At 37.9% G+C, this 12,030-nt stretch overlaps 1 protein-coding gene across 1 annotated transcript in view; it reads right to left on the bottom strand.

The window, feature by feature from the left end:
• Window positions 1-12,030, bottom strand: part of LOC131041780 (AP-4 complex subunit epsilon) — a 151,923-nt gene that overhangs the window by 23,188 nt on the left and 116,705 nt on the right. Inside the window, exon 9 of the mRNA XM_057974988.2 lies at window positions 1,639-1,716. Coding sequence (XP_057830971.2) covers window positions 1,639-1,716 — 78 coding nt within the window. The remainder of the gene's footprint in view (window positions 1-1,638; window positions 1,717-12,030) is intronic.

Below are 12,030 nucleotides of genomic sequence, written 5' to 3'. Positions count from 1 at the left end.
AGCACCTTAGGAAAGTCCCCTTTCGTCTACCAGTGCCAAAAGAGGAGGTCCTACCTGCCTCAATAATTTGTCCTAAAGTGCCCTACTTGATCATAACGTTGCAGGTTTTTGCCCTAAGTTAAGAAGAGACCTACCTTAAGGGATTTGAAACCAACCTCAACGCTCCCGTGGTTGCTACCATAAAACCACCACTCTAGTTCTAGAAAACAAAAATAAAATCATTTTAGGCCATGCCAAATGGAACAATGGCCATCTTTTTTATTTCCTGAGTTTTGATGCCATTGACATTGTAATTCATTAATTTTGCAATCAAAAACACTTACGAATACTTATAAAACATCTTTCCTTTAGTTCAAATCTGCTTTTGTACTCAGTTGTTTGATACATGCTTTTGTATGTGATCAAGGTAGCTTGTAATTGATAAGTTGATTTGGGAAAAATGCATAGAAAAAACCTTTAATTCGTCAAAATTTCTCTATATTTCATGGTTTTTTCAATCTGCCAAGTCAAGGTGCCAAGTCTGGGTGCTGAGTCCGAGTCTGAGTTCAAAATCAGCAAGCCACACCTGTTCCATGATCAAATCCAATAGCTATGATCAAGACTATTTTGTAGCTCCGGGCTTATATATTTTCCAAACTCATATTCTACATTTTAATCTTCTTGTAACAGTTATTTATTTCTTTATTTTATTTAGTTCAGGACAGGGAATGGGGAGGGCTAGTTGGTGGAGGGAGAGTAATGCTTTGGTCGCATGGCTTCTTTTTTATTATCTTGTACAGACTGTCCCTATGCACAGAAAGTGAGTTCTACCATTTTCTATTTAAAAGAAATAGAAAGAAGCTGCTGACACTGACATCAACCCAACTGGCTAAATGAAAAAAAAATTGTATAGTGAAATGATGATAAATATATTAAAAGGAAGGCATCCAAGGCAACATCACTTTAACCAATTTGTGTAGAAGTTATTTCTACTCCGCGATAATTATAAATCCAGTCCAATAAACTTCTTTGTGATTAACATCATATGATTTTTAGTTTTATATACAGTTGTAGACTAGTGTTTATAATCAGAATGATGAAGAACAAATGTTCTCAGTCATGTGCATTTTACACAGTTCCAGTATCATTAAGTCTATTCCATAAAGCACAACAAATTTCAGAGTATGTCTGTGCGATTACTCTGACAAGAGAAATTAATCTATGTAATACAATTAACACGATAGAAGCGAGAACAAGTATTATTTATACAGCAATTATCACAAAATATGCATGCATTGTCTCTTTTCAGTAGCCTACTCATAAACCAGAACATCATGGCAAACATTACGTAATGTTAGTCCTCATAGTTTGAGAATCTGTAACCAGGTGCAATCTTGAAGAATTTATAAAGGAAATGTAAGAAAACAAATGGTGTCAATTAAAACCTCAATCGCATACATATACAAAAGATAATTTTATAATATGGTAATGTATTTGTTAGCACACAAAAGTAAATACCTGTATGTAAAAGGAGACATTAGCTAAGAATAACCACAATGACAAAATGCAGAACAACAAAAAGACATTCTTTTGCAAAAGGTGATGAATTCCTAGATTGTCTTAAGAGACATGAAATACACATATCCAGAGCTTCAGTACCTCTGGTATTAGCTCCACTTTCTTTCCAGCTGCCATTTCAAAGGCACAGACCTTCATAATAGCAGTGACAGCATAACCCTGTGGTAAATTGACAAAGATGAATCAAAATGCATTAACCACTACCTTTAAAATTTGGAAATCACGAGAAACACTTTCCCACAGCAATGCATATTGACTAAAAAAATGTTAACAGAAAACAATGCAAAAAAGATATCATTTAAATAGTTCTCTACTAGAGACATCTTTTATTAATCTCAGAGCATAAATCTTATTGAAGGAGAAGATCAAATAACTACATGGTGATCAAAAAGATTTATAATCAGACTAGCATATAGCAGGGATGATACTATCAAAAGCTCCAAATTCAAATATCCAGAGTTTCCCCTTCAAACTCTGTCTGCCAGCTCACAATCTTAGAAAGCAGATGGTCCCAATTGCACAAATGTGTACCAAAATCAATAAAACATGCACTGCATCAGGTGATACTTATGTATGGAAAGAGAGCTAGAATCATTTATTTTGCCTATTTTGCAATGTTTATTACAAAAAGATACGAATATTTTGAAATTTTATTGCTTACTAACAAGTAGTAACCTGCGAAGTGGTGAGAAGAAAATTAGGAAAAACAAACGTTCTTAAGAGATGTAGTTTTTCTAGGGTTATGGCTGTGGCCAAGTGGCCACCTGGCTAACTGAGGCTCCTCACATCCCTCACATTTTCCCACTGCTTACTGATGGCAACTTCATCTGTCTGCCAAGCTTTGGTGAGATCTTTTGAGTGTTTTTTTTGGTCTGCTATCTGCAGTTAAAGGGATAACTGCTCAGCAATTGACGCACCCTTTCTTTGCAGCTTTTCTCAAATTATCTCTTTCCAGTCTAATGGCTCTCCATTCCTAAAAGATGCTGTCAGGGTGGATGCAAATAACTCCAACAGATGCTAGGTTAAAACCCACATCGAATATAAACACCCCTGCGCTGCATATTTCCACAATCTAAGTCATGACAATGAACATCTTCGGATGGTTAAACATAAGGATGATACCCCCTCTATTGGCACTCCCACAGAAGAAAGCAACTGATCTGATTATCATGTATCATTAGCTGGTTCTGGTGGGCAAATTTATGGGTGCTAGGCCATCTTTCAATTCATTGGAAAACTAGGTAAACAACGAATAGAAACCAAAGATTAAAGGTGACATCAACATTTATTTGTCTGGGAAGGGCTTTTTCTGGCAATATTCTCTAACAATAAGGATTACAATTTGATATTTTTCCATGCTTTGTGCTTTTCTGGCACCTAGAGATTCTAATTGAACCAATGGACACCTGCTTTTGATCCAATAAAATAAACACTATCTCGAATGCCAGTCTGGGTAAGACTCTCCTTCATTCCTATGTTTTGTATGGAATGTAGAAGTGCTAAAAGCAAGCAATACGAAATGCAATTGGAACACAGGCACAGGCTCCACCCAAAGAAAAGAATTTTTCAGTTTCTTGTATTTATGTCTAAGTGGATATTCTTAATACACTCCCTGACTCCATTAATCTGAAATTTCAGGGTTTTGTCTACCGTCAGAATATTGACTACGAAAATATATCTTTCAAATTCAAATTTTATCATGACCATACGCATTTTAAAAGAAACTACACTAAAAGCTTAAATAAAATGCAGGTCAATCAAAATTCTAATACGAAAAAATTATAGGTACAAAGAAAATATGGATGCTTCTCACAAAGATCTCGTCTTCCAACCCACTTTCTACCTTGTTCCTAGTTGTGGCTCTAGACAATTTAGGTGCTTCTATAGACGACTGAAGAGGTGATAGCACCTGAAGAAATGCCATTGCTAGAAGACGAGACATATCTGCCAAAGACACTGCTGATGTTGAACATTAAGCACGTGTCATAAATGTCGGTACAGTGGCAGAGGAGGATAATTCCTTTGCCTCTCCCATAGTTGAAAAACTCGGACTCGGCAATAACTTGGCAAGCTCAAAAAATTTTTAAAATGGGACTCGGCAAAAACTCAGAAAAATTGGCAATAACTCAGCAATTTTATCAAACATTTAAATATATAAATTTTTTGAAATATCCTTCAAGAACACACATTACTAAATTAGTAGAGCATATTACTTATTTCTATCATATATAAATCAAAATTAGAGTTTAATGCATATCATAGACCAAAAAACGACTTCAAACTCTAATGAGTTACAATGCCACTTCCACTAGCCATGTCATTTCTAGAAATTGCTTCACCTAGAAAGATTTTTGGCAAGTTGTACAATAATTATGTCTAAGTTATAGCACGCTCAAGAGTTATATCACAATTCATTGTCACTCCCACATTGTAATCAAGTTTCTTATCTAACAAGAGATCTCGATAACTGGTGGGGATTTGGGAGTGGAGACACAAATGGGTTCAAGGGGCAGTTCTTTTCATGGAGGTCTAGGGGCAACACTGTAATAGGCTGCCCTATTTGCTATAATTTCCCTTGTCAAACTTGCTGTAGTATTTCATCAAACAGTTGGCAAAACCACTGTAATGGACTGCCCTTCTTGCTACAATTTCTTCAAATCAGTCTATGAGGAATTTTGACAAACAGTTGTCATGCATTTGGCCTGTGAGCTATGTTATCCCTTATCAGATTTGCTGATGGTATTACGTCAAAAAGTTGGCAGACTATCATTAAAGGACTGATTTTTCTTTCTTGTGTGTATCTATGGTTAAGTTGGTACCTGGTGCATTTATTTTAATAGCCTTGCAAACATTCATTCATTCCAATTTCATACATAGATGAAATCAACAAGAACTTACAACAAATGCCAAGACATGGAAACCAACTAACTGGAAATATCTCTACTACAAACTAAAATTTTCACAATTCGCTTACAGTGATCATCTTGGGCTAAACAATACATTTCCAGCTAATGAAATGACGAACTAATCTTAAGGCACATCAAAGAACTTGTTATTTCAGTGGCATTGGACCACAACTTAGTTGCTGGCTGAAGCTCCTGTTGCTAACTGCATTCCACACCTAACTCCTTTACTGTCTAGTTTCCATGGATTGTGTCAGTACAGTCTGCGACTATTCTTCCATTACAGGTCCAAGCCAAATCGCTGTTCACAGATTGAGCAACTAACATATAGCAACCCCTCAACTGCACCCTTGTTAATTAATTCCAACCTCACAGCCCGAGCCCATAGGTATCGCGCGACTATAAATAACAGTTGCGGACTGCACACTGAATAGTGGCAGATGTTAGTTGGCTGGGATTACCTGGGAGTATCGTGTTGAAACTACACTCAAGAAAAATAAACCCTTCTGCAAAACTTTCGATTCAGTGGGTCTTTCTTTTGGCGCTGAACTACTGTGACCACCTCGAACAGTTCGGCATACATTCCACTAAGTATTTGCAGCCTTGATTAATAATGGAAATGCTACTATTCATTCAATACCAACTTGTTTTTGTGATTTCCCAGACCTGGTCTTTCATAGGCGTCGAAAATGTTGCAAAAGAGCAATTTCTCCAAAAACTCAACTCCAAGAATTTCCAATTTCCAAGATGCCATTAATGCTCAACAAGCTTCCTTATATAGCTCCATTTGGGCACAAAACCCAACACACCAAGAATGTGGGATTCAGAGAAACGGGACTCGCCCAGACTCGACGAGTCCGAGTACGAGTCAGGCCTGGCGAGTCCCAGGGGCTCGGACTCGGACGAGTCCGAGTCCGGCAAATAAAATCGCCAGACTCGCCGAGTTGGCGAGTTTGGGCCCTTGGCCGGCGTCAAGCCAAAACAAAAACACAAAAAAAAAATATATTGCAAAGTTTTTTGAAGTCCGTTTTTTAATGTTAATTATCTTGTATCCCTTACTCGGCGAGTTTGGCCCAAACTCGCCAAACTCGGCGAGTCTTGAGCACCAGACTTGGCCGGCGTCAAGCCAAAACAAAAACACAAAAAAAAAATATATTGCAAAGTTTTTTGAAGTCCGTTTTTTAATGTTAATTATCTTCTATCCCTAAAAGTGACTTTCATTTCATTCACTTGCAAAAAAAGGAGTAAAGTGAGTTGGGAAGAAAAACAAGGGTGCATAGAAGAAAAACCAGCAAGGAGGAAGCTCAAGTTTTCTTCAATTTGTCACATTGGAGCTGCATTGTGTTTCGATTTGGTGAATCAAAAGTTGGATAGGAAGACTTTGCAGCTCGTTTCAAGCTTGTTGTAAGAGATACGGTTGTTTTTTTGAAGATTAGTTTGTTTCTTGTATGCAAAAATTCCATTTTGTATCCATTTATTTTGAAAGTTTTACATCATCTTTCAAAATCTTTTTTATGTGTGTATGTAGCATGTAGTGTAGTTGTAGTGTTGTACTATGTAGGGTTTGTAAATTTCTTTTTTTTTAAAGGAGGGTTTGACAAACCCTACTTTAGTTTTTTTGAATGTATGTAATATGTATTAATTTTATTTTGTATTTGTAATGTTTCATTGCAGCAAACTTCACTTTATTATTTCAATTTGCCTCAACTTCAAGTTTCACAAAACTATCCTAAAATGTCTACTTCAGCTTCTAGACCCCCCATTAGAAAGGACCCTGCTTGGAAATATCATGAGGATTTTCAAGGGCAAGGAAAGGGGCAAACAAAATGTATGTTTTGCAAAACAATATTCCATGGAGGTATATATAGGCTGAAATACCATATTGCTAGTGTGCGTGGACATGATGCCGAACCATGCCTAAAAGCAGTCCCTGAGGCCATACGTGATAGTTATATAATGGTTGAGGAGATTGAAAGGAAAAAGAAACAAAAGGAGGATCGAGCGGCCATTGGGAGAGAGACAGTTTTAGGAAGAGGGACACAGTTAGGTTGTGTTGGAGGCCCTTCTTCCTTACCTCCATATCATCCCACTCAATTTGGTACTACTGGAGCTTCCATTTCTGCTTCTGCTTCTATAAGTGGCAGTGCCACCGCCACTACTCATGCTCCTACCACTAGTAGTTGTAGTGGGAATGTTACCATTGGACCTAGGATTCGTAAATCGAGGTTGGATTCCTTCTTTGTGCCTCGCACTACTCCTGGGTCCCAACCGTCGCTTGAGGGCATGGGTTGGAACAAGGAGGTCCATGATGCTGCTAAAATGGCAGTTGGCAGGTTTTGGAGCTACAGCTGTATTCCATTCTTTGTAGCCAGGTGAACGTTTTACTAACTTTTATGTTTGATAACTTTGATTGTTTTAATTTTTATACTTAACTTATCTCATTGAATTTTTATACTTATCTCATTGAGTTTCTTTGTGACAGGCCTCCTTATTGGCAACAAATGGTTGATGCCATTACCATATGCGCGGCGGGGTTCAAAGCCCCTAGTGAGAGTAATTTGAGGGGACCCATTTTGTCTCAAATGGTGGATGACGTGAAAAAGGATATAGATGAACAACGCCAGATATGGAGCACTAAAGGTTGCACCATCATGACTGATGGTTGGACAGATAGGAGAAATAGAATTCTCCTTAATTTTCTTGTTTCTTCCGCAGGTGATTAATTAATTTTAGTTTCATATAGTCTTTAATTTTTTATTTTTTATCTAATGGTTGATTGAATGGTCATTGACCTAGCTTTATTTTTTTATTTTAGGGGGCACCATTTTCATCAAGTCCATTGATGCCTCCGCCCATTGCAAGAATGCCACCTACCTATGTGAGCAGATAGAGGAGGTGATTGAAGATATGGGTGAGGAGAACGTGGTACAGGTGGTGACCGACAATGCAGCAAATTATGTTGCTGCGGGTAAACTTTTGATTACAAACTAATTTTGTTTGCAAATTAATTACTATCTTGTAGTTTGTACCTCCATTAATTACAATTTACAATGCAACAAATTATGTTGCTGCAGGTAGACTATTGATGGAGAGGCACCCATCTATAGTTTGGACTCCATGTGCTGCTCATTGCATTGACCTCATGTTGGTGGATATTGGAAAAATCCCATGGGTCAAGAGATGTGTAGAAAGGGCAAGAAATATCTGCAAATTTGTATGTAATCATTCATGGGTGTTGGCTCTTATGAGACAATACACAGAGCAGAAGGAGTTAGCTTGTCTAGGAATCACAAGATTTGCCACAAACTTCCTCACATTGCAGTCCATGCTTAGGTCTAAGTCTGCCTTGAGACGTATGATTGTTGGTGAGGAGTGGTCTTCCTCATCCTATGCTACCACCCCTGCAAGGATAGATATGGCAGACTGCATTTTTGATGAGCAAGGCTTTTGGGTCCCTTGTGATGAGATAGTGAAGGTAATTTTTTTATAAATTCTACAATTTAACTTTCATGTTTTATAACTTATTGTATGTATTCTCTTATTTGCTCATTTTTCTAAATTACACAATATTTTCAATTTTGCAGTTTGTTAAGCCCTTGGTGGTTTTGTTGCAAGTTGCGGATGGAGATAAGCCCGCAATGGGCTATATATATGAGGGCATGGATAGGGCGAAGGAGGCCATCAGATTCGTCTATCGAGCAAATGAGAGCAAGTATGGTCCCATTTGGGAGATCATTGATAGGAGATGGCATCATCAGCTTCATAGGCCCATCCATGCGGCAGCCTATTATCTGAATCCGGCATTCCGTTTTATCCCTTCTTTCAAGGTTGATGTGGAGGTCCTTAATGGGCTATATGCAATCATGGAGAAGATGGGACCTGCTGGTACTTCTCAGATAGACCTTTTTCGAGAGCTACAAATGTTCTCAGATGCACAAAGGGAGACCTTCTCTCGTCCTGTCGCCAAAGATGGTAGGACAACTATGATGCCAGGTAAAAATAAATTGTTAGGCTTAATTTTAGTTTTATTCAATACTATATTGTAACTCGTTAAATGAGTTCATGAGTGAGACTGATTTTATTTATTTTTCTCATTTCAAACTCAGATCATTGGTGGAACTTTTTTGGCCCAGAGACACCAAATATTTAGAAGTTGGCCATTCACATCTTGAGCCAACCATGCAGCGCATCAAGTTGTGAGCGCAATTGGAGTATGTTTCAGCACATACACTCCAAGAGGCGCAATAGATTATCTGTGGAGAAGATGAATGATCTCGTCTTTGTTCACTACAACCTCCGCCTGAGAATGAGAAAGAATGCATTAGTTGACATGTCTCCTATCATTCTAGATGAGGTTGATCTTGAAGCAGAGTGGGCCAATGAGAATCAAACAGCTCCTGGGACTCCTACAGCCATATTTAGTGATGATGACATTGATTGGATTGACCAGGTAGATATAGAGGTTGAGGCTGTAGCCATGGTAGAGGAGGAGCAGAGAGCACGAGCAAAGACAGGAAATACTCAGACTCAGAGTGACACAACTGTTCCTGATGTTGGCGAGCATGACACAGCTGTTCCTGATGTTGGTGAGCATGGCATGGTGTCACGGGGAGCGACTATGGCTATTGAATCATCCACGACCTACTTTAAACGCCTTCGAAGGGGGCCAGGGCGAGAGGGTGCATGGCCCTCTGAGCCATAGGCTTGTACACTTGTAGTTGTATTTAGTATTTACTATTTACCTTTGGTATTTGTATGAAACATTTGATGATGATCATATGATGACATGGATTTTTTATTCCATGAGTTTTGTAATATTGTATACATTTGACAATATTTATATATCTATGTTTGTTATTTTCTTCAGCTACAATTTGCGTTTATGCTTATGTGATTGATGTATACTTGTGTATGTAATCAAATGAGCCAAGTTTGATGATGTTTTTGTGTCTTTAAGGTGTATTCAATAAAGGGTGTCTGAAACAAGTTTTAAATCTTTAAAAATCTCTAAATTTCTTGAGTTTTTCACTTTCCCGAGTCCAACCGAGTCTAGAGCCGAGTCTGACGCCGAGTCCCGAGTCCAAGTCCGAGTCGGCCTTGCCGAGTCCGAGCCGAGTCCGAGTCCCGTTTCTTTGGACTGGGATTAAAGAAAGTTGTAATAAAATATTAATATCCCTTATGTCTTCCAAAATGAAAGGGGACTTTTAATTTTTCCCTTTAAACATTAGTCTCAGCATTAAATAAATCACTAAAGTTAAATATTTAAATTTAACTTTCCAAACTTTAAATTTAATCGCCCAAATAATTAATGGCTCATTAAATTGGGAAAACTGATGAAGAATTAAATGCACCAAAAATACTGACATCCAAAAATGCTTCAAATTTTCAGGTCACTGAGCCACAGCTGACTTACTATAAATAGTAAGTGTCTGGAAACCCTGCCAAAACTCCTTTGATTTGCCTCAAATTGAAAACACCAACACTAAATCCCTCACAGATCCCTATAAAGTCCTGGTTAGCCCTCAAGATCAAGGCAAAACGGGCTAACAACACATCATCTAATGTCAGACTAAAATGGGGACATTACAAACACCTGCAATGGGTTCAAGGGGCCTTTGAAACCTGTTGATGTGTTTTTTATGCACATGCGAACACAGAATAAAATACCTAAAGGGTACCTTATCCTCTCTTGAATAAAGTCTCCGAATGCTGAAGATAACGCGAAAAGGATCAATCGGGATGACTTCAAGGTTCTTTGTATGTAGGATCTCTACGTGTGGATAAGCCACCAGTGGTATGATGTGATTTGCTGGAATCACAAGGGGACTTACACTTGATGACTAAACGTCTGATTTGCTTTGAAGGTTGCTGGAACATAGGATTTTACTGGCTTAGACTTTGAAAAAAAAGGAAAAAGGATGAAGGCGAGGAAAGGATCTAATTCTGATACTAAGGAATGTAAGAGCAATGAATGATCTTTGATGAAATTCTAACTAAGTCTTGTTTTGACATCCCAGGACCATCTCCACAAGGTTAGTGCGATCTTCGAAGGAAAGCTTTATGATGTTCAGATCATCACTATAGGCATAGACACCATCAGGCTGATGCATATCAATGAAGAAGCGACAATTGAAGTTGAGCTTAAACTAAATGATTCCAGTTGACTACGCAAGGCAAGTCTGCAGTCAACAAATTGCTAGTAGTATGGATATACGAATTTCACCATCAATCAAACACATTTCTTCCACTCATCTAATAACATGAAATCAAAAACTGAGAAGTATAGAGACCATGCAAATTGTTGAATCGACCCATAAATTTCACCATTTCTTCAATGAAGTTTTACAAGTCTTTTACAACATCATCTTGGCAACAATCTTTGCCTTCTCTCTATATTCTACTTTAATTGCTATTCTATCAACTAACTATTCACTATGACTATTCACTATTTCTAACTATTTACCTTCTAACTACTGACTAACTATTTTCTATTAGCCTTTACAAATGAAGAGTCGGGGTTTATATAGTGCCCTTAATACAATTCAATGGCTAAGATCAATTTGAGATCAATGGCCAAGATTCCACAATGAAAACCCTAATTAGGGTTTGTTACAACAAACTCAATTCTGACCAATGAAATAATTGTATTAATTGGACACGTCTTCTCTGGAATATTCGACCAATGGATAGCTGGGGTAGGTACATCGAAGTTTGTGCCACCTTTAATGAGTCAGGTACATTGAATCTGGACATGTTGAGGTGGACCAACCCGACTGGAGGAGTGATGACTAGGATGCCACCTTTAATGATACTTGCAACTTGGTAGATATCCAATTCGATGATGCTGAGAAGCTAGCTTTAATTAATTCATCTGAAACTATCTGCTTCTTCAACTAACCCTTGCTCTAACTTATTTTGTCTTTGATGTGCAGGATGACGATGTACCTCGCCTTGGAATGCAGGATTGGAAGAGGTTATTCCTGATGATGCTTGACCAAAGAAGGTCGTCCTTGTTGATGCTAGATGGGAGGAGGTCGTCTTTGTCCTGACTTGATCGTCTCTGTTGAGAATTTGCTAAGTAATTGATCTTCCGACTCCGGGGTCGCCATTCGATGCCTACACAAAAAGATTAAAGTCAGTCTTTGAGCATCAAACCTTAAAGCATGAAATTTAAGACCTTTCAAGGGTATAACTTAAGATATTAATTTGAAAAAGACATGATAAATCAAGAATTATATATTTTCAAATTAATTATGAATGGAAATTGGATTTTCAAGACTTAGACTTTACAAAATTGCTATGAAATCACAATAAGTCTTGAATAAGAGCTCCAAACAATTTGATTCTTCATACCTTCCCTTGGATGCTTAACTATAAAACCTTGGAAAATGAAGAAAGAAGATCGGACTTTGCTGGATGAGGATTGAATTGCTTGGCCTTCTTGGATGAATTATGTCTTGATTATCCTCCAAAAGAGCTTCACTTTCCACTAGCCTCCAAACACTTAGCAAATTCTGGAAATTATCCTCCAACTTATCAAGAAATTCGCCTCCAACTCAGCTAGGATTCA

This window comes from Cryptomeria japonica, chromosome 10 (assembly GCF_030272615.1).
Source record: "Cryptomeria japonica chromosome 10, Sugi_1.0, whole genome shotgun sequence".
NCBI classification, from domain to species: domain Eukaryota; kingdom Viridiplantae; phylum Streptophyta; class Pinopsida; order Cupressales; family Cupressaceae; genus Cryptomeria; species Cryptomeria japonica.
The sequence above is the reverse complement of the archived record's forward strand: the minus strand, read 5'-3'. Positions and strand labels throughout refer to the sequence as shown.